Genomic DNA, 24,070 nt, shown 5'->3' with positions numbered 1-24,070 from the left:
CATGTCTCAAGGTGAGTGAAGGTATGCACGTGTAGCGATGCCTATGTGCTCCGATAACCAGTTAACATCATTTATTTTAAGCAATGAAAAAAAAGATGCCTAACAAAAAACCTAGAACGGACTAAGGACTGTACTCACTCCAAATGTGGTTTGTATATATTCAACACAATCCAATACGAGTCTGATTGCGAACCAATTGCTAAGTGTTCAATAATTTGAAAATTACGTGTTATTAATGTCGTATGAATTAATTCGAATAAGAAACAGTTAATTCTATGCACAGTTAAGTAAGTTAAGTAAGTTTATTAGATTATTTATTGTTTTGATGGCACGATATACTATTTCATAGTAGTAGTAGTAGTAGTAGTATAGTAATAGTAGTATTATAGTAGTAGTAGTTTCATTCATTCATAGTAGTATAGACCACAAATGAATAATGAACGAACCGACCATAATGAAACAACAACTAAAATAACTTCTCAAAAAAAATAACTTGACGAGAGTTCATTAAAGTTTCAACGAGAATACGCTTCAGACTCAGTCTTACTGTACTTTTAACTATGTATAGGTATACCTCAACCTGTATAGGTCAACCTATTTTACTCAAATATTAACATGGTCAATGACCTTGTAATTGATAAACGATGGTAGTAGTGATGGTTTGAAGAGTAGGACAGACGTTATTACACTGTAAAGTTTATGACCTAATCTCTTAATGTATTAGTATTCTTATCGCTTTTCCCCCACATAATCGCTAATAGCATAAGGAGCTATTTCAGTTTCTCACGGACTAGTAGGCGAGCTCAGGGGCTCAATCTGAGAGAGTTTACTAACACTGGCTCTAGCAAGATCAGTGATTAGCATAATCTACCACCGGATCGGAATCACGACCCTATGAGGAATTCCGGCAAAAAACTCAGTAGATTGTGCCTATGAGCTAAATCATCAGCATAGCATCTCAAACTCTCCATCGAAATCATCGACAGCTTAACGAAGACTGTGGTCGGTGCTTGTAAAGCCTAAAAGTATCGAGAGCAGACCGAGAACAAATGTAATTATATGGATCCCAGAAGACATGTTTTGAGCGATGGCGATTTTGCGTTTTCCCGTCGCCTGGATCGGATATGTAATTAGCAGCAGCCATGATAGGAGGGTTATCGTGTCGCGCCGTTTTATCATAGTAATTATCGCTTATGAAGCTGGACGAGCACAAGGTTTTTATTATAATTTGATCTCAGCAACACTGGCCATATCTCGTAGAATAAATACGAGAGTGTGTATGCTGGTTTTGCCAGCAGCTTATAGACCAGAGGATGATGCATGCAACTGTTTACCGGGGAATATAATATAACCTTTTTGATTATTTCTGAATTATAATTATAACTCGTGTGTAAGCACGGGTCACATATGGCCAAATCTAAAGGCGAAATTATATACACTAGAATACTATTCCATAAAATTTATTTACATTGTCATAATTATTGTACTATTTACAGGAGGCAATATTTTCTAATTATATTTATGTAATTTAGCCGACGAGGGAAGCTATGACCGCTGGCGGTATTGCTCCTCCAGCTCCTTGTTGGATTTGTGGCTGGAAACCGTTCTCGTCGGCGATGTACGTAACAGTATACGTGATTCCGTCAGGTGCCACCCAAGAGTACTGTCCTTGAACCGATATAGCTTCATTTTCTGTACCTTGGTTTTTCAGTTGACCCTGTTCTTGGTGCTTACTGCCATCCGACAGCTCCCAACTAAAAACAAGAATATTATATATTTCACAGTAACACAATACAAATTTAAACATAGATCCGAGTGAAAGATAACTAACGCAAAGTCGTAAGCGTTCAAGCCATCATTGTTGCTGTCATAGCGAAGGATCTGTACGTCCTGAGGGTTTTGGGGAGCAGCCGATGCTACGGCGACAAGGGCGACGATCACGAACTGAAAAAAATATTAAAAAACAAATTTTACAATCCTTGTTTCCTGATCGTCCGTTCACAAACACTTTTAGCAATCACGTTCACGTTATTCTTGATTTCACTTCACTTTTCCCAGTACTGACCAGTTTCATTTTTGTTTTGCTTTTGTTTTGAACAACCTTCTTTTGCAGAAAGCACTTGACGTGTGGTATGAATACGTATTCAAACGTTCCTCTTATATACGTATGGATCTCTTCTAATACTTGGTTGCAACACCCCGTTTGAGCCGGCGTTGCTTCTTAGTACGCAGCATCTATCGAGTTACACTCGGGTGAACGTCGCTGTACGTACACACAATTGACTTAATCTGTGTGAGTGAGTGTTTGTAAACATTTAATTTGACCCATGCAACTCATCTTTAGTAATACGTGTATAAATGTCAATGTTAATACATAATATAAAAGGTCACAATATCATTTTACACACAATACATGATTATTAAAAGTTTACGGGGTCTGTAATTTCGTAGTTATAATATATGACAAATTATCATTACACTTCATACGTAAAGTTTTGCTTTGATAAATGTGTTGTTAATGTGTTCCTATTTAGAAACAAAACATACCTACAATAATCACTGATTAGTCTTCATAATGAGAAGCCATGAAATGCTCTTGTGAGAATTGGAACTCTTATTTCATCTTAGCCATTAATGAGTTACATAATTAGGCACCGATATAACATTACGCATTTTAATGGTTCAATTGAAAAATTAGCATTTGTAACTCTTTGTTCTCGTCGCATTGAATTTCAAAGGTAAAATAGCAGCAGAAACAGTAGCAGATATTAAGGTGGTAAAGATGAAATATCTTGAACAGTTCGACGATAATTGTTTTTTAATTACTGAAATTCGTCTATGCATAAACACAAACAACAACACAGGTATATTATACCGGTATATATACAGGTTTATATATATTAGGTATGCAAAATTTTTAATAGAACAATGTCAAAACGAACTAGTGAGCAGGGTTAGATGGGATACGTTTGTTTTGCACTCTTAGCCAGAATGTTGTGCCCATCAAACTAAGTTGAGCGTTTGATTTTAATCGATAAAGCATTCCAGTCATTCAGTAGCATTTTCCTAACCCTTAATACAAAATACGGTAATAACGATCCTATTTCAACAATAAACTCTTTCCTGGAACCCTTTTCTGATGAATGAGAACGAAAGGGAGCTTATAAATGACAAAAGATACGGCTCAAGTATCCATTCTTACGATATGCACGGTAGGCAGCGGCTTGGCTCTGCACCTGGCATTGCTGAATTCCATGGGCGACAGTAACCACTCACCATGAGGTGGGCCGCAAGCTCGTCTACAAGAGCAATAAAAAATCCATGTTCAATGAATTTTCTACTATTCACGTGATTTGACAGTAGACAGTATTTAGTAGACAGTAGACAGTAGACGAAAATTGCACGGACGGAGGAGTATAAAATTTCCCACGCTTATAGAGAATATAGAGAAGGAGTGCTAATATTTTCTAATATCTGTTTAAATTATGCATAAAAAATACATTAAATCAATAAAAAAATATTACACACACTACCATGTATTTGACACATACACGCATACATACTATTTTTGTTTATTGTCAATTTTTTCTTATTGCGTATAGTCTGTGGTCAAATTGAGAATAGATTAAATATTGTTTGTCTTTATTAATATTTGTTTAACAAAATGTAGTCTTGGCGAAATCTGTGATTATATATAAGTATAACAATCTGATGATAGAGATAATAAAGTTCAAACTTATAATTTAAATTAATTATAGTCGAATTTCGACTACCGGGGGAACACTAGTATTCATAATATTGCGAAAATTTTAATATAGTATATTACATATAATACAATACTTTTTTTGCTTATGTGGGTGAACGAACTCTCGGTCTAGCAGGGATGAAATGATTATCTGGGCCCATAGATATTTCAACATAAATGCCACAACTCTAGTGAACTGAAGCCAAAATATCAATTGAATCATGCAGGGGGAGTGCTGCTCTCATCTCTAGGCTGGTGGTCTCAAATACCAGCTACTTCCATTTCATTTCAGTCCATACAGAGCCGTTAGGGTTGTCAAGAGTTCATATGGAATGTTTGAGCCTCTAGGTCTACGGAGGTTTTTTTTACTTATTGTTTTCATGAGTGATGGCCCGAAAACCTTTCTAGTTTCATTAGGACAGGCGGGCGAGCACGGGCGGCAAGCACGTCTAATTTTAATTCCTTTTGAAAGACACCTTTTTTATTATCTTATTTCGGCTCACGGTATACTCGATGTTAAGTGGTTACCGGAGCCCATAGACATCTACAACGTAAATGACGCACCCACCTCGAGACCTGAGTGGTAAGGTCCCATTTCTAACAGTACAACGGCTACCCTGCCCTTCAAACCGAAACGCATTACTGCTTCACGGCACACTTAACAACAACTTAAGGATCGCTGCTTTAAGAAATCGTCTACTGCCGGATAGGAACCACGACCCGCTGAGATGATCCGGTGAAAACTCAGCGGGCTGATGCACTGATTGCACGTCGAACTGTTTGGCGACTTCAACTAGTTACCAGAAACCTTAAGCGTGCTCCTACTGCTAGAGCTGCAGGCGTCTATTAATAGAGTTAGTGGATCGAATGAAAGTCACCGTATTTTATTGTCTTTAAAACTTGATGGGTAGACGGCTGAACACCGCCAAGGACAAGAAGAAGTGGTGTACCTTAGGGGAGGCTTTTACGCGAAGGAGAAGATAAAGAAATAATGTAAATAATATTCAATAATAAATTAATATAAGAAGCTAACTTTTTAATCCTAAACTAACTTTTTAAACTTTTTAAAACTTTTTATTAAAAAAAAATTTATAATATATCTATTAATAAATGTTCAAATTGTTTGTAATTAAGTATCAATTATTATTATTATTATTATTAATAATAATATAAATAATAATAATATTATTATATCTTGATGCTGATTATTCATTTAAATCAGAAATAGTAGAGACACAGGCAAGTCTACTTCCCCACTATTCCATCTTAGTACTAGAATCTGGAATAGTATTCCTAATGCCTGTCTTATTTAGTGTGGCTGACGGTGGACCCCACGAGCATCTCCACAATTTAGCTCCCTTGCACGCTAGACCACCTGATGGTCTGGCGCTACCAAGGGAGCTACTGGAACCCCCGGCTATGGTAAGATAGTCGGCTTAATCGGAGTGATATGGGAGTGCTCATAATGAGTGCCCCCATGGGACTGAGCTGTCCACACTCGTCACTTCCCCCCACATTGTTGGGGTGCCCCCCTATGGGGACCCATTTTCCACCCCCGAGGGTGGACCACTCCCCCGTTTGGGGAGTGTTTTAAGTCGGCCCCTCCCCGTGACGGACTTCCCCTTCTGGGGAGCCCGGAGCGGGTGAGCGCCAAACTAGTGCCGCGGCTCCCCCTCTGATTTGTAGAGGCGGGGCCGCGGCATGGGGCCGGTGGCGGGCCCCTCGTCTGCTGTCTGTTGCCCTGGTTTCTTGTATATAGATGTATATAGTAGTATAGTTAGTTTAGTTAGAATTAGTTAGATTGTAAGGGAAAAAAAAAAAAAAAAAAAAAATGGAGGACAACACGACGCCGGAGGATCCTGCTGCCGGGCGTCATCCCTGGAGCCATTCAAGCCCATCGTATTATGTATAAGTATATATGTTTTGTCGATGTGAGTGTGCCGAGCACGCTGCGAACAGTCCCCTCCCATCTCGTCCTGCATCTATATCACCCCTGCCCTATGTGGCAGGGAGCTTCGTCCCGGGCAGTGGGGATTGCCCCGAGGCCTGTTCCGTGCCCCCGAAAGGGGGTACGACGACCCTTCTTCTCTTATTTAGTAAGTACGCCTTATGGCGTATAATGCGTCAACATTGACGCTATTGTTCTGTCTATATCTGACGTGCAATAATCATCCTTTTCATTTTCAAGGATGACATAGTCATTATTTCAGTGTAGCGGACACTTCTATCTATTATCTTTACGTGAGAGGCAGCTTATGACATAAGCGATTGCTTATCAGTAATTCCTAACCAAACTAATTGAGATAGATAATGGTTAATTTTCAGACAGCCTTCTATTTTGGAAGCGTGAGTTTTTTAAATTTTTATACCTGAATTCAACACTATACATCGAATATGATGATGTTGGACCAAAAATACGTTCTCTTGTTTAAATAAAAAATGATATATCCAGAATTAAAATTATCAATAGAAGGTTGTGTTATAAAAGGCACATGTTCTTTTGGCATGTCTGTCACTAAAGAGTATCCATTGTTATTGATCTCAATGTTGAACATAGATGGGGTGGAGTTACAGTTATATAGATTACATTAACAGTTATATAGAAAACATTGATTTGTTTTTAATGTTTTCACGATTATAATTGTAGGCGATTTCTTAAGCGCAATTTTAATGTCTGTGATAAATGTTAAAATCGGTGTTTAAATATTTTTTGAAATCTTTTTCGCTTTTTTTTTAAAAATTCGGTTTGCTAATTCGAATTATAATTACAATTTTATTTTAATAAGTGCATATAAGCTAACATTATAAAAAGCTTTGCCACTGTCAACAATGAAGAGTAATTGTTAATTCTTTCACAAAAACAAAAATATTCTTGCGCATTGAATTTTAATGTAATTGTATTATAATGAATATTGAGGTCAAAAAGCTTAACAAACATTTAAAGATGCTTAAAACTTTGTATAAACGAATTATGGAATGTTAACCTTAAAGGCACGGACGTTATAAGGTTATGAAAATGCATCTAAATATTCAATTCGACCTTTAACATTTCAATTGGCAGATGCCAGTTGGAAAATGATGCGCAAGCCATGGCATTCAAATAAAAAACACTCTAATTGCGTTAAACGTAAAGTTCAAACTGTTGAATGTGCGTGGATTATTATTAATGAGTGTACAAACCACAGTGCTTAGTCCACAGAAAAGGCCAAGGCTTTACGTTTCGCGCTGATAATTTGTGTCCAATTGGTTTTTGATGAGAATACGTAAATACGGCACGCTTAAGTTTTAATAATTTTCGTACATGTTCATGTGAATCGAAAAATTTACGGATTTAATGTTTAGTTTCTTGATTGCAAAAGACTATACGCCGCGTTTAGTCGGTGTGCTAATCATTTGACGGATCATGGATGCGGTTGGTTTTTATCTCTGTAACCCGATCGTTTGTTCTAGGTAATCATTACGTCAAGTCATCCGTTCCGTGTAACTCCCCTGTAAAAACTACTTTGTATTAGGAAAGTATAACCGGATATTTTAATAGACGAACTTGACCTTCTAAATTGTTAGAACAAGTCTACCGATTCCGCTTAAGTTCTTCGGATTAACATTCTAGAACGCGAATGTAGCTTTTTTCCTGTGCCTTTTTCCTGATGATTGTATAATTAATGCCAACATTATTCATTAAAGGAGGTCGTTGCAATATTTTGTGTGTATTAGCTAAGTTGTACGGCAGTTAGATCTCAACCGGTCTGCTTACGTCAGAGTCTGTTGAACCCGTAACAGCGAAGTTGACCTCTGACTCCACGTTTCCCTTAAAGATGTCAGCAGTTACAAATATTTGGGTATTCTACAAATCTACTTTTCATTCATTTATTAGTAAGGAGGCTAAAATAAGCAGGTATATAGTGTTTTACATACAAGGCCAGCATGATATTTATGTCACCAATATCGTTTTGTTATGTAAGACGAAATTCTTCTTCGGTCAAGTTTCAAGTGTATGTGATAATGTTTGTTTATCGTTACATCATAAAATATTTCAAAGATCACTGATTACTTAATGACGTCATTTTGTAATTTAAATAAATTGCTTGTTTTAAGTAGTTGACTTTTTTGTTTATTCCAGCAATTAGTGACGCCACTTAAATAATGTAACGTGTCGTCAATACTGTAAGTATATACTTATAAAATACATAAATATGTTCCCTGATTTAAGTAGTTGGACTTGCAATTGCCACGATGAAATCTCGAGCAAATCACTAAGCTGCTAAAGATGGTGGCTACAAAAATATGCCTTGCTAAATTGTATGTCATTGTTTATGTATATAAAATTATTAGTATAATAATAATAATCTAATCTGGAAAATTGATAGATTTGCGTAGTTACCCAAGGGGGATGAAAGCATTCACGTTTTGCTGTTTGATCTCTGGTAACTACTTAACATCAAATGAGTTCATTCGGATATCTTTATAATAAAAATACGTTATGTTCTGTTATAAGCCAGGTAAACATACAATGCTTAGTTATAATAAGAAGTAATAATGCATTACAGTTTGAGGATTAGGACAACTTTTATTAGTGATGTCTATTAGTTATGACACTTCCATAAAAAAAAAATATACTGTCATCGATGAAAAACTAGTTTACCGCCCACCTATTTTATTTTAATTTTTTTTATTGCTTAGATGGGTGGACGAGCTCACAGCCCACCTGGTGTTGCTGGAGCCCATAGACATCTACAACTTAAATGCGCCACCCACCTCGAGATATAAGTTCTACGGTCTCAGTATAGTTACAACGGCTACCCCACCCTTCAAACCGAAACGCATTACTGCTTCACGGCGGAAATAGGCGGGGTGGTGGTACCTACCCGTGTGACCTAATTTTAAACGATTACCGTCGCACATAGAGAATATTAATTGGACTCCTTTGAATTCCTTATTATTATTATTACTTTGAATATTGAAGAATGATCCCTTGAAGACGAGGATGAAGAAAATGGCTGATCTTGAACAAGAAAACACTTCCTAAATACAATATATGAGTTCATTGCTAAGCCACATGCTATTCGGCTGACAAGTATTGCTATATTCAGTCGAGAATCTAAACGGACCACCCCTATGTATGTACTATATTATACATTATTGGTTACAGCATAATCAACCGGAAATAAATGGTGCCAGGTAAATTCAGAATAACAGTAAAAATTGGCTTCTAAAATGTTAGGTGTCATTAACAGATTGCACTAGTGCAATATGCGAGGCAGATCTAGGATCTTTAATTACAAAAAAAATGATATTGTAATTTAGCCACTATACTGAGACCTTAGAACATATATCTCAAGATGGGTGGCACATTTATGTTGTGTTGATGTCTATGCGCTCCAGTAACCACTTAACACCAGGTGGGCTGTAAACTCGTCCATCTATATAAGCAATAAAAAAAAATTAGTCACTAAGCAGGCTGGTCGTAACAATGTCAACAAATAAAATTATAAGCAAGGGCTGTCGACCCAAATTCGTAGGATAAGTACAAGAAAAATAAATGAGAAATGACACCTGAAAAAAATTATTACCGTAACAACTTTTTATCGGCTTTCATTAAACACAAGAGAAATTTTGTATTTCTTGGTTTTATCAACGTTAAGGTTTAAATTCAGTCGTATTGCACAGTAAAATTACTCCCAAGTAAAAATAATATATCAGAAAATGACATATTTACTAAGGAACGAACAATAAATCATAACGTAATAACTGTGCCATATATACGTAACACAATATATAAAAAGATTTATATCGATTTTGTCGAAGATCAAACGTCAGAGACGAGCTAAGCACGTCTGTCATTTTTAAGATTGCACATTGCAATGAATCAAGATTTCATCACTGTCTACGTGATCTGTGGGCGTCGTTTTAACCATTTTAGCATTCGTTCATGGGAAATACATATAGTTTAGCAGCAAAGAGAACCAGCGTAAAAGCATGCGGGTACCGCTTGAAAAAAAAAATATTTGTTATACAACGTCTATTGTGTTGTAAGTCGATGTTACGTACTGATAAAACCTAAAAAAACGTAATTGGAACGATCGTCTTAAGTGGACAATCGACATCGGTTCAAAACTATTGCTAGTTTACGCACAGAGATAAAGAGGCCCCTCCTGGCTGAGCCTTTGCTCACCCTGGTGAAACTGGAAAGGCCTCCGGGCCACCAGTAATCTTTCAATCATAAAAAAGGTAAAGAGGAGCCGCCTTCTTACCAGCATCGCAAGTACTTGGGCACACAGTTAACCCAAGATAAACGGTCAATATTTAATCGAGCGAACTCTGGTTAAAATTGGATAAGTAAATATGTGACTAACATCAAAAAGATTATGGAACCGACGTATTTTGAGTACACGCAAATTTCGAGACGCTAATTACGCTACCACTCGTAATTACGCAAATAAAAATCAATTCGTTTCTAAATTTGAGGATTTTAAATAAGCTTTTTTGAATCGTGTGAATTTTTTTATTGATGTTCAAAGACAGAAGGTATTATGACCCATTTGATCTTTAATATGAACTATCGCTCAAGAAGATTCACAGTAACTAGAGCATTATTTGTAGTTTTACGCTAACCAATAACTTAGTATTCGCTTCCGCTCAAAATTCATAGTCTGATGCGTCATAGCGTAGAATAATAATTTTATTTAAAAATAATGTCATGTTTTTCAAAATGAAGCGACGACCCTGTCCAGTTCATCTTCGGTGAAACACAGCAACATTAGGCAGTAGACTCGGCGACGGTCCATATGACTTTCTTTGTTTCTTGACATATAATATGCATTCTCTTCAGGTGAGTACCGTTCGACATCAATTTTGCAAATCTAAAGCAAAGTTAAATGGATATTATGTCACGTTGATGTTACATGTTACCTCTGAAATATGATACTATACTTTTTGAGAGAGCGGCAGAGAGAGACAGAGAGAGAGGCACACACACACAGAGAGAGAGACAGACACAGAGAGAGAGAGAGAGAGAGAGAGAGAGTTTGTATACTTTATTGTACACCAAAACATAATTAGCATTAAAAATCAGTCAACACGCTGGTATAGTTTGTACTATAGATTTAGATTTGTATTGATTGATCCAAACGATCTCTTCCAGATAACCGTTTCCACCAATGGAAAAATATACGACATGTTTGAATAGGATCTTTTCATGATTAAGCATATCCCATTTGTACCTTTTTATTTCCGTTGTTGTAACAAACTAATTCTTCGAAATGACTGTTCAGTTTTGTTTTTGGGTTCTTGAAATACCTTTCCAATTCATTGAATCGGCCTAAATGCTGTAATTAATATTTGATTACTTACAAAATTTGATATACATCAATTGCATATTATGCATTATTAGGGATAATTTAAAAACCACTGCTCAGATCGTGTTAAAATTTTACCACATGAGAAGTACTCAATGTTTTCAAATAATCTTCAAAAACGATTGAGTCGAATTGAGTATTTCATTCTTTTTTTGAAATTGTTTAAAAATAAAGATCATCTTAGCCTGGTAAGCCTTTACGAGGCTTTAAAGTCACAAGGAAAACGAGTTTACAGACCATCTGATAGCACCTAGTTAGTTTTTATCCGCAATGCCAAGGACACAACCAAACCAATGCCTACCATTAAAATGCTAATTTACTGTATAAATTAAAATAATCAAGCCATTGTGCAATTTGATGAACGTAGACAATATATTTTAAAACACATGCATAAATAAAATAGATTTGTTTGTTTGTTCGTGTGTTCTCATTTAAGCCTGGTTTATTTTATCCGAAGTGAGCTTCTTACTTGTTGATAGCACTCCAGGAATGGTAGAAACATAGTATGATCATAGTTCGGTTTGCTATGTAGTTGTTTCAAAAGAAGCTATCGTGAAATAAGCGAGTAACTAACTGGTAAATTGTTTTAGTATTTTTAGTAAAGCTTTTATTAATTTTTTTATTGCATAGATGGGTGCAGGAGCTCACAGCCAACCTTAAGTGGTTACCGAAGCCCATAGACATCTACAACGTAAATGCCGCCACCTAACTTGAGATATAAGTTCTAAGGTCTCAGTATAGCTACAACGGCTGCCCTGCCCTTCAAACCGAAACGCATCACTGCTTCACGGCAGAAATAGGCAGGGTGGTGGTACCTACCCATGCGGACTCACAAGAGGCCCTACCACCAGCAAAGAAATCTAGTTAACTATTACGTACTTCTGCATCGACTGAGCCGCTTCTCCTTATTGTGTCCTGAGGGAACTCAGCCGGAAAGATACGTCTCAGCTCAACGTCTTCACTGGAATTACAAAACTGTTTTGATGCAGCGTTGATCAACAAAATTATGAATAATCAAATCGTTTCGAAATCACTCACTATGTGTAGATTACTCCATCGCTCGTTTTGATTAGTACATGAAGAGCCTATAAGCAAATATAAATAATTATAGGGTACTCGTGTGTGTGATCCGTCTGTGCGAGCCTCGTAGTGGGCCTAAGATATTTGCGAAATTAAAATCCACTAAAATCAAACATTAAATAAGTAACCACTGGTACCAACTGGTGGTAGGACCTCTTATGTGTCCGCGCGGGTAGGTACCACCACCCTGCCTATTTCTGCAGTGAAGCAGTAATGCGTTTCGGTTTGAAGGGCGGGGCCGTTGTAACTATACTGAGATCTTAGAACTTATATCTCAAGATGGGTGGCGCATTTACGTTGTAGATGTCTATGGGCTCCAGTAACCACTTTACTCCTTAGGTGGGCTGTGAGCTCGTCCAACCATCTAAGAAATAAAAAAAAATAAAAAAAGAATAAAAAAAGGAAACTATAAAATTATTATATTAGCTTTGTAAGACGTTTTTTGGTGTGCGATTAATATGATATCTTAAATATTTTTTGAATGGGAACATTGCCTTACAGATGCGAAACTTACAAAACAGGTTAAAGCGTATGTTGCAAATTTGTACATGGCTTTACGATATATTGATTCTTAAGCAAAATCCGAAAATAATTTCAGTGGCGAAACGTTTTGCAATATTGAGAATTTCACGTTCATACAATAAATAAAAGATATTGTTAAAATATACGACTTGTTTTATAGGCTAGTGGGAAATAAAAATTTGTTTTGTTATTTGACTTCTGCGACATATTTAGATTGTTGTTTGTATTCTTGAATGTATTATTGTTCACTGGACCATTTAAATTGTAAAAATGTTTTTTTTTTTTTTATAATTTGTAGTTTCTGACAAATATGATAATAATAAGGAGAAAAATTAAAGTAACATTGTATTAATTTTTATTTGTACTAATGTGCCAAGGCGGGATCTTGACCTATAATATAGAGTAAAGAAGACAGCTTTTGAGGTGAGAGGTCATCAATACTATGTACTGACTGGGCTTCTCAAAGCAGACTTGCAGCTTGAAAAGCCCACTATAAACTAATGTATTAATTAAAGGCAAATAGAAGCAGATGGCGAGATACTGCTAGGGAAACGATATCAGACATGACCACATCGCCACATCAAAGAATTCGACAGTAAGTTGATACAAAAAAGAAAAATCTCGTGTGAGTTATTTTGAATCACACATAATAAGATATAACCTTCAGCTTACTTCGTTATAAACGAAAGCGGTAATGAGCAAATTCGAATTTTAGGTGAAGGTTCGTGTAAAATTTTAAGAACATTTCGGTGTTGAGCTTCTCGCTGAACGAGTCCTCGGAAGCTCAGCTACGGGCTTTATCTTATCTTATCTTTCTTATACCTTTAAACGAGCAATTCTTGTATCGATATAATCTGAATCTCGGAAACGACTCCAACGATTTTCATAAAATTTAGTATACAGGGGATTTCTGGGGCGATAAATCGATCTAGCTACGATTTATTTTCAGAAAATGTTGTTTTATTCGTGTTTTCAATAATCAACTCTTCCCGACATCTATTGGCGAATAATAATACTGTTTTTCTTAACTGAGGGCAACTAACCGCTTTAAAGACACAACAAGATGGCGTTATAAAAAAAACGAGCAAAGCTCGGTTATCATATAGTTATTATAAATGTTAGGAAAATAGCTGTAAATATTACGTTATAAAAATAATAATTAAAGTACGGGTAGCCCTATTACATGGTAGATACGTTCCTACAAAGTTCCGTGTTGTGCTAACCGTGTTATACCGAATACCGAACCGTGTTATATGAATTCTGAATGAAGTTCTGAATTGAGTGGAACCGTGTTGCAAAATACCCTGTTATAAGAGGTTTGCCTGTATATTAAAATTAAACCAAGATTACTATTTAGTAGAAAGAAGTAAAATTTTCAATTTTAATCATTAAAACGCTTAATTTACAATAATTTGAATTTATATTATATTGAATTTTTTCGTTTTTGTTAAATTTAATCATTTAAATAATGTACATTTTAGGTTTGTGTGTATTGCATTATATTTAAATTATGTGTTATTGTACATAGGTATTGTACCATAAATGTACAAATAATAGCGCAATATCAACAGATAGTATACTCACTAAATATATTTAATATTGATTGTTTCAACAATGATTAAGAATAATGAATTTCTTCATTTTTAATTGGAGAATCGATTTGCTTTACTGTTATGGTGTTAAGTGGTCACTGGCGTTTAACATTTGTCCAAGTATCTTCGGAAAGGACAGAATACGTTAATTACAGGCTTAACAAGTACTTAAGTGAGTCCTTTACACTTTTTTATTTGTAAAATAAAAATTCAGCGCTATACTTAAGTTCTCAGCATACAATATATTTGTCCTGACTATATTTTTATTTATTTATTTTATTTATTTATTTATATTTTATGCACAAAACAAAATTTTGTACATAGGCGGACGTAATGCCCTGGGCATTCTCTTCCAGTCGACCAAAGGCTGATGCAGAGATAATGCATGGTAGGTGCATTAACAAAAGAATACCAAACAACAACAACAAAAAACAAAAAAGAACAAAATAAAAATAAAAATCTTCCTTTAAGTAACATCTCAGTATTATAGAATACACATAATGTTAAATGTAGGTACTTATATAGATTACATATCACTTTGTGTGCATATATAAACATACTACAATTTAATATACCTATGTATAAAATGGCCTAGGGATAGAGGTCCCAAACGATGGTCGGACCAAATAGCGGAAGAACTGGGGATACCTGTCAGTGACGCACTCCACCGGGCTGCAGGGCGGGATCGATGGAGATAGCTGGTTGACGGAATTGGACGGAGTCACGATCCTCAGCAGTCCCTCACTGCTGAGGATCGAAGAGAGAGAGAGAGAGAGAGAGAGATGTATAAAATAATAAAATACATACATACACATAATTACACACAATATAATATGTAAAGCAATAATACATAAATACACATGAAAATACACTATTTAGTATTATAGTTAAGAATAAAAAAGGTAAAAAAATAATAATAATTGAAAAATAGAATAAATTAGTTTGGAGATGATTCTTCCAGTTTTTTGTGGATATATTCGCGAACTTTGAGTTATACATTTATAATTAAATATACATTTATAATTAAAATTTTGATTGACTTTGATGGGAACTTGAAACAGTTTTTGATCACTATCCACTTGTTTTCAATATGTGCTGTTCAGTATGTATAAATATCACATGATATTTAGTACGCAAAAATCACCGGCTACTTTATAATTTATAGACAAAGGTCGAGGAAATTGAAAGAAGTTAGTTGCAAAATCTTTATTTCACTTTGTGCGTGCAAGCAGTGAAAATAATTGCAATTTCATTGTCACTGCAGTTGTTTTACTCGTCAAACTGGAACGTATAAAGGTTTCGATCTTAATAAGCAAGGTAGGCGAGGCAAGGCAATATACCAGTGAGGTCTATTATACGTTTAACTATAAGTAATTAATGATATTCAAAGACGTTCGCTTAGAAAATAAACAAATGACATAGTACAACACCCACGTTCGACTCTTCTCAAAGGACATTTTTTGAGATTAGTCGAATCTTTAAAATAAGAATAGTTTTATATTTTTTTTATTAGATGACGATATTCCTTAATCGCCGAAGTTGTTCGTGAATTTATGCCTTGTATGTATTTTCTTTAAAAATTTGACAGTTGCTTGGGGGATTTGATCATCGATTTATATTTGCATCGCTTGATACGAATACTCCGTGCGGTTTACCTTTTAGGACATGAGCAGTTTTATCTGTTCCTCTTGAAGGTCGTTTTCGTTCTACGAAAGTTTAATAAAGTTCAGTGATAATTAAGATATATTTATTTTAAACTTAATTGGGTTTGTTTACAAATTTTACAAAATGACCAACATTCAATATCCTCAAGCAGAAATCTCAGGCTTAAAATATCGATTTCCTAAGCTTGCTTGGATTTGCGGACGAACTCACGGCCCACACTGTGTTAAGTAGGTACCGGAGCCCATAGACATCTTCATTGGATATTTATAGTCACTCACATTGAGACATGAGTTTTAAATCTCAGTTTTGTAATACAAAAGTTGCCCCAACCTAGTAACAATAGGCGTGGCGGTAGTACTTACACGTGCGGTCTCACAAGATTTTTGCAGGGTCGATTTCTCTTACACGATGCTATTCCTTCATCGCGAAAGTTTTGTTGTTTCATTAGAAAAATTGGTACGTAGGAATTCGAACACCGTTGCATCGTTAAATACGAATATTCTGACGACGACTTTTGATCGCCTAGTATGAAAGTATTGACGGGGTGTGGCAGTCACTCTAACAGTCAATCTAAGCTGGCGTTCAATCGGTTTCATCTCTGAATAGAAAATCCTGACAAGTATAGCAAACTGTTACACAAATATGTGATTTTGTAAACGTAACAACACCAGCTAGTCTGATAAATTAAAAGAATAACTCGCGATCATAATTTTGGCGGCAATTTTCGCTCAATTTACTTTGACAAGTGTTGGTTCATTTTGAAATAGTCAAACAATCGAATGATTCAGAGATTCGTCACATGTTACAATATCGTAAAGATATATGAAATTGCATGAGATTTTACCCAACGTAAAAGTATCCACATAAAGTGTAGAGTTTTTGGGTACATATTGTCATATGTCCTTGAATTCTACTTTACTATCACAGCGTTTTTTGTCAACTTCTGTCACGGAGCAGCAAAATTTTAGTTCAGCATTAAAGTTTTACGATTTCTTTTAAATCTATTAAAGTTTAAACCAACTGGTTTTTAATTCAGAGGACTTTTTTCGATTACATTTTATTTGGTCAGGTAATGAAATGTCGATTCAAATCAAACTTCCGTGCAATAATGAATTCTACTATAATTAGCGAATAGGAAGGAATTTTTCTTCCTAAATAATATAACCCTAACAATTTTATTTTATAAAATAATAGCCAGCCTGTATCTCGTCTGGATGAAAATTTATGTTTTAAACTTTTGCGTAATTGTAATACTCATAAATGCTATTTAATTGTTCGTCACATAATCATTTTATAACGGAACAAATTTAAGATAATCAAAGGGCTCGTATTCAAAATAAACACACTTTATTTGCCTCTTCTAAATATATAAAACTATATTATTCTTCTGTCATTATATCTAACATTATCTTCGCCAAACTTCGGTTGAAACCCGTTGACGTCGGCGATATATTTAATGGCATGCCTGTATCCACCTGGATCTATATACCCGTATTCACCTCGTACAACGAAAGAGCCCCCAGAATTACTCAAGAGTCCGCCTTCTTCTTTCCTGAACGATCCTTCCGATGTTTCGTATCTGCAATTAATCGAACATCACACGATTAAGAAACAATGCTCTTTTGTTTCTAATTAAACAACAATGCACCCTACAGTAAAATATTTAAGACAATAGTAAAGAACAACTACATTTAAAACTTAGCCGCTAATTAAACGGATTGCGCTGAGCGCTGTGAATGTAACTTATTAAACACAAATAGCAGAGGCATAAAAAGTTTGTCATTTGAAACCAGTTTACCAGATCATTTATTACACTGTTTTTTTTTTCTCTTTAAAACCGGCCCCACATAGTTATTTCACCTGTGTATTAGATTAAAAAAATATTATCTACAGAATTAAAATCAAAAGCTTTTTTGGTTAGCTAAGAAAATAATTGAAAATGAAACAAAGCACGTATTTGACTTAACGACCGGTGCTAATCGGAGGCCATGCATTTGTTCGGGTCTATGTGTAAAATGTTATTTAAAATATTAAAAAAATTATAAAAGCTTATATCTTTCGAATAAAATAATTAAAATATAACGTTAACGATAATTACTCACTCGAAACTATAAGTCCCAAAGCCATTATTATTGATCACGAATCTTTTAAGTTGTTTTTCATTGGAACTGGCTTGCAAAAAAAAGACGAGTGCCATAAATGACAATATGGTGAGCAGCCAACTATTCTTAACCTGTACAATAAAAAAAGCTTTAAGGTCAAGACAGCTACATTGTACAATATTTTTATTTTTATTGTCTAGACTCGCGAAGCACCAAGAGGAGACACAAAAAGAAAGATCTTTCAAAAGGTGTGAATTGTAGAAAGAAAAGAAAACGTTTTCCGTATTGGGCACTCAAATCCCTGACCAGCATTCGTTGTAATTTATAGAATATGAATCAAAAAATTTATAAAGGATTGTTCGGGTTAGTATGTGGTAACTCACTCCAAGTCCCGGGCTTGATTTGACTTTACAGCCAATATCTCAGTTAAAAACAATAGTCAATACTTTTTTGTCTCCTCTGTTTTTATAATGAGGTATCAAGAAAGCAGAAGAAAATTTTAAGTTAGGGCACTTGAATGTATTAACATCATATCCGATCCAGACGACGAGGCAACGAAAAGTCGCAGTCGCCCGACACATGTCTTATCGGATCCCCCGGATCCAGTCTCTGTGCTTCTGGCCTCTTTCTTGACGAGTTCGAAATTCGAAAAGTCCGACGAAGTAACCCATAGACACAACCCACTCTTCAGTTTTTTGCCGGATCTTCTCAGTGCACTGTTGGACATAAGCTTCCCCCAACAGCTAGCTACAATGACAGATCCTGTGCAGCTAGCATTTGCCGGATTCGCCCGACCTTTAAGAGATCGCCATTTGAGGACTTTTGGTCTCAACGGCTATCTGTTTTTTTGAGTTATGTGCCCTACCCACTGCCACTTCAACTCAGAATCCTTATACTAGTTTTGTTTGAAAACTTATTTATGTATGTTGCTATGGGCTTGTTAAGTGATTAAAAAGATTAAAAATGAGCCATTTCTTTATTTGTTAACGAACTATCCACTAATGATTTTGTGCTTAAAATCCACGCACACGTTCATGCGGCTGTCAAAATCTTGTATTTTAAAAACTGGTTTTTCGACTCACCATAATTGTCACCGTTCTACATTGACGTGTATCTAAATAGACTGCGAAATCTTAGCAATCGCCCACACTTATATCCAGTTGTTCAAGAATGTCAATTCTGGTCTTCATTCCTGGGAACCCTATTTGATCGTGGGAACGATCCAGTTAACCCTTTTTGTACACGGGAAGAGCAAAGCAGGGTTCCTCTTTTATTTCTTTCAGTTATGATCTAATTCAAATAATGTTGTCGACTCGTTTTTTACAATAATTGTTCTGAATAAATTAAGTTTTAAATTTAATGAAATTTTGGATTATTCTTGATAACTTTGAAGTTTTTTTTTTGTTTCATAGCGTACAGTTTTTTTTACTTACACTAATCACGGCTCATTTGGTGTTAAGTGATTACCGGAAACCATAGAAATTATAACTTGAATGCCATCACCTTGGGGCGTAAGATCGAAATCTGTTGAATTGTCTAATTCGCTATTTGTTGTATTGTGCACGTTCTAACCTGAGCGCATAACTGCTTTACGGTAGGGTTTGGCAAGATATGGTAGCTATCTATAAGTCGCCCTACTATCTGTAATATTGCTGGTATTTTGACAATGTCACTATCTTTGATTTTTAAATCGTTCGTGAACACGTGTTGCTTACGTAATTCCTTACAAAAAATAGCATTTACTTGAGCGATTTGAACATCGGCATAGTCGTATCGGTTCATGAGAATATCATTCAAATTAAATAATTTTAATCAGTCCATATTCGTCCACTGCTGTATATAAACCTACCCTAAAATGCACTAATGGGCTCAGTTTTTAAGCACATGCTCCTTGAATGTCATTTATTAGTTGTGTTGTGGGCCATACGCTCTCCCACATATTGGTTGTATTGCACTCTTCAAAACTAGAGCTTACTTGATCCAGCAATTTAATAATTTGAAAAAAGCTGTTTTAAAATGAAATTAAATGAAACACAAAAGTTGCTAATTAGATTATGATCATTATGAATTCCTTAAGAGAAAATTTTACAACAATGACCTCTGTCTTCTCTCTCAAGCAAATCTAGAGTAGTTCGAACAAATTGCCAGGAAAAACGGAGATAATGTTGGAAAGCGATGGATTACTATTAAAGTGAAGTTAAGTATTCGCACGATTGCAGCCAATTCGACTCCATCTTTTGAAAAACGAAACTTAGTGAATTATTTCGTTTTAGAATATGACAAATTGTTCCAAAATGGAGAATCACGGTAGTGATGATTCATTCAGCCAAACGACAAATTGATTTTTTATCAACTATTTTTGTGATAACATTAGTTTCAAGTGATAAATGTAATATGTCGTAAACAGGGTCAATTTTAAAGTATACGAATTAAAACAAGATTTAGAGTTTCAACATATTTATTTACCTTTACCCACCGAGGAGTGATGCAACTATTGCGTTAGGCAAATTAAAAGATCCGCTGGATATTTTCTGAAATACAAAAAAATGATTAAGTAAACTTTTAAAAATAAAAATTTTAAACTGTAGGACTTAATTCTGAAAAACCTTTTTTATGAAATTCTTATTTTCCCGTTTAATCTCTTTAACTATTCTTCTCTTTATTTTTTTATGTGAGTATAGGGCTAGTAGGGGCTTTCTAATGCATCTAAGATTTTAACTTTGAAGTCTGAACTGAACACCTTAACTCAAGTGTACCATAAAAATATCTACCATAACAATGCGCAGGTGTGAATGTCCTACTTTTGTCTATTATTATATATATACTATTATGAATAAATAAATTGTGCTGGTGTTTAATTAGTAAATTGCGATGATTTCATGTCTTCGCGTTTAAAATTGAAGTCGTCGTGGCCTAGAGGATAAGACGTCCGGTGCATTCGTGTTGAAGCGATGCACCTGTGTTCGAATCCCGCAGGCGGGTACCAATTTTTCTAATGAAATACATACTCAACAAATGTTCACGATTGACTTCCACGGTGAAGGAATAACATCGTGTAATAAAAACCAAACCCGCAAAATTATAATTTGCGTAATCACTGGTGGTAGGACCTCTTGTGAGTCCGCACGGGTAGGTACCACCACCCCGCCTATTTCCGCCGTGAAGCAGTAATGCGTTTCGGTTCGAAGGGTGGGGTAGCCGTTGTAACTATACTGAGACCTTAGAACTTATATCTCGAGGTGGGTGGCGCATTTACGTTGTAGATGTCTATGGGCTCCAGTAACCACTTAACACCAGGTGGGCTGTGAGCTCGTCCATCCATCTAAGCAATAAAAAAAAATAAAAAAAATCACGTTTAATCACTAGGAAGTATAACGAATAACTCACTTCGATATGAAAGCCAGTTTTGTCAGCTCTATACGGTACATAATGTATTTTCCCTTCTGGATCAACGTATGAATAATATCCAACGACAACCAAATCGCCATCTTCGTTGAAATATGCGGTCTCGTCTTTCTCGGTTTCGTCTATTGTTTTAAAACTTAAAAAAAACAAGAAAAATTTACAAAAATGTATACAATACGTTGCGTCTTCATTACCGCGTTAGTTTTAAAAGCGTGAAAATTCGTAAACGTCGATTATAGTAAGAGGGTAAAGCTGAGCCGTAAAGATGTCAACATATTGAATTGATTAATAATAATTGAAAATGAAATAAAAGAGATCGAAAATTTTTTTGTTTTTATTTATTAAAAATAGCAATATTGTTATTTTAGATGGGTGACAAAACTGGTGGTGACGTTAAGTCACCTGGGCAGTGAAACGAGTTTGCTATTGGCAGCATACTAATAACACTCTGGTCTATTGAATTATATGTTCTATGGTATATATCATAAGCGCATCGGCATCGATCTGCTAGAATAATCAATACAAAGGATGAATACAAGCAATTTCAACAACATATTCATAGTTTTAATTTAATACTGTCATAGCTCTAGCCCACTGAATTTCTAGCCGGATTTTCTGAGTGGATTGCGTTTCCGATTCGGTGGTAGATTCTGTGAAGCACTGTTCTTGTTACGGCCAGTTTTAGCAACACTCCCGGTTAGAGCCCCGTGAGCTCACCTACACATAAAGGAGAATCTGAAATAGCCTCTCAAGACTATCAGCATAGGTAGGAAATAAAAAAGTCATAGCTCTGTTCATATCTTTCTTTACATTGAGAGCTTTGTAATTTTGTTCTCTGAAGAAATTAGAGTGGTGAATAGAATAGTAAAATCGTTATTGTGATAATACTCAATAACCAAAATCTGTAGGAGTAAAAAATTGATCAAAGAGAGATTAATTTTATGACAACAACAACTAAAAATAACATACCGATAGCTGTATTCTCCTTTGTCGATGTTTTCATTTACGAATTCATTATAAATTATATCATTTCCATGGGCACCGTCTAAGGGTTGTCCTTCAGTTAAGCTTTGGATAACACAAACTACAAGAACAAACAGAAAAGGCACGTTCATCTGAAATGATAATGCAATATTAATTAAATAAGTATGCACTATTACCTACACACTGCAGCAGATGCATAAACATCAAATTAAATAGTGCAGAAATATAATGTATCATTTTTCGTTAATTGAAAGTACCACTTCAACGAATGATTGAAATCGCACATATTATTTTCGTTTTTCGAGACATTTTTGTTTCAGTTCCCGCAGTCTCGCAGACGGCCGAAAAATCAAACAATTCAAGATATTTTACATAATGTATCTGATTTTCGAAAATTTACGTAAATATTTGAATACATTTTAATTCATTTTTACATACCGTTCAATAAATTTTGATGAGTTGAAAGACATCCAATACTCAGCACTAGAAATATTTAACTGATAGAACCGCGTGAGGATTAGTCGTAGCCGTAGCCCGTTACTGTAAAATATTATTTATTGCTTGAATTGAAGGATAAAAAAGTTGCTCAATAAAAATAACAATTAAAGACTAGAATGAAGAAAATATTTTTAGATTTGATTTCTTGCTAATGAAAAAAAAAAAACCAAAAGTCCATAATGTAAGCTGCATTTTATAAATATGTAAATATCAATTTGGATTATAGGAACTTGTTCGTTCTCCTTTCAGTGTTTTGATATAACAGCTTTTTTTAATTAATATATCGATGACAATTTTTTGGCTATCCTGAAAAATTACTAATGTATGTATACACCTTTTTATAACTTCAAGTACGGCTCCCTTGGTTTAACACCAAGTTACTAAAGCCCATTGACGTCACTTTGCGAATGCTACCATCGCAACCTCGAACGGAAGGTCAAGGTCTATTATCTGTTTCTATTAAAAATATTACAAACGTACGAAAACATTCCGTTCTTCGTGTATGCTTGAAAGAACAAAACAACGGATACGTTTTGCATTGCATACAATTATTATCACTACTAATGTGAGTCAAAGTTTCATTAGAATTAAATTAATTATTTTAGCTTCTTCATAAATTGACATGTTATTACGAAATCCAACGTTTGTAGTCAAAACTTTGTGTGATCTCTTTGTGTGATTTAAATCATAAATTCCTTAGATCCTCCATTAAAGATGAAGAAGATCTATAAATTTTGATACTCGAAGTGCTTAGGAATTAGTTACAATACGTTTTAAAAGTAAACTTGTAATTTTTAGTCAGAGGCACATTAACAAAGATTGAGCTTTATCCGAAGTCTGTCAATATTTAAACCTTGAAGCAGAATATTAACTCTGATTTCCTGTACAATTAACAAAAAAACTCGTGAATCCTGAGAAACGTTTTTTTTTTCTCTAAACGTGTACAAAATAAACACTACCTCTCGTACATAAATGAAAATATTAATTTATTTGTACAATAAATATGTCATGGTATTTTTATTTTTAATGAATAGTCATAGTTTTATATGTATGTTGACAGAAAAATAAATAAATAAATCTTTATCTCTTGATGAAACAAGATTTAAACAATGGGGGTAGATT

At 35.0% G+C, this 24,070-nt stretch overlaps 4 protein-coding genes across 4 annotated transcripts; all 4 read right to left on the bottom strand.

The window, feature by feature from the left end:
* Positions 1 to 1,481: 1,481 nt before the first annotated feature.
* LOC149500332 (endocuticle structural glycoprotein SgAbd-5) lies at positions 1,482 to 2,336 on the bottom strand. Its single transcript, XM_089736745.1, has 3 exons — positions 2,066 to 2,336; positions 1,832 to 1,944; positions 1,482 to 1,754 (listed from the first exon to the last, which is right to left on the bottom strand). The coding sequence occupies exons 1-3, from the start codon at positions 2,072 to 2,074 to the stop codon at positions 1,529 to 1,531; spliced, it is 348 nt and encodes a 115-aa protein (XP_089592871.1). The 5' UTR covers positions 2,075 to 2,336; the 3' UTR covers positions 1,482 to 1,528.
* An 8,113-nt stretch (positions 2,337 to 10,449) lies between these two features.
* On the bottom strand, positions 10,450 to 12,099 carry LOC114244708 (uncharacterized; the record flags this gene model as incomplete). Its single annotated transcript, XM_089737052.1, has 3 exons — positions 10,450 to 10,605; positions 10,966 to 11,070; positions 11,980 to 12,099. Coding segments are annotated over 3 exons (381 nt in total), but the record flags the coding sequence as incomplete, so codon positions are not given.
* A 5,190-nt stretch (positions 12,100 to 17,289) lies between these two features.
* LOC149500331 (endocuticle structural protein SgAbd-6) lies at positions 17,290 to 19,330 on the bottom strand. Its single transcript, XM_089736746.1, has 3 exons — positions 19,144 to 19,330; positions 18,062 to 18,192; positions 17,290 to 17,538 (listed from the first exon to the last, which is right to left on the bottom strand). Exons 1-3 carry the CDS (start codon positions 19,144 to 19,146, stop codon positions 17,334 to 17,336), a joined length of 339 nt encoding a protein of 112 aa, XP_089592872.1. The 5' UTR covers positions 19,147 to 19,330; the 3' UTR covers positions 17,290 to 17,333.
* A 1,171-nt stretch (positions 19,331 to 20,501) lies between these two features.
* On the bottom strand, positions 20,502 to 23,030 carry LOC114244709 (uncharacterized). Its single transcript, XM_089737096.1, has 4 exons — positions 22,889 to 23,030; positions 22,436 to 22,581; positions 21,449 to 21,602; positions 20,502 to 20,592 (listed from the first exon to the last, which is right to left on the bottom strand). The coding sequence occupies exons 2-4, from the start codon at positions 22,579 to 22,581 to the stop codon at positions 20,530 to 20,532; spliced, it is 363 nt and encodes a 120-aa protein (XP_089593222.1). The 5' UTR covers positions 22,889 to 23,030; the 3' UTR covers positions 20,502 to 20,529.
* Positions 23,031 to 24,070: the final 1,040 nt, after the last annotated feature.

The sequence above is a fragment of the Bombyx mandarina genome, chromosome 22 (assembly GCF_030267445.1).
Source record: "Bombyx mandarina strain Sakado chromosome 22, ASM3026744v2".
In the NCBI taxonomy this organism is placed as follows: Eukaryota; Metazoa; Arthropoda; class Insecta; order Lepidoptera; family Bombycidae; genus Bombyx; species Bombyx mandarina.
This window is presented reverse-complemented; position numbering and strand designations above follow the sequence as displayed.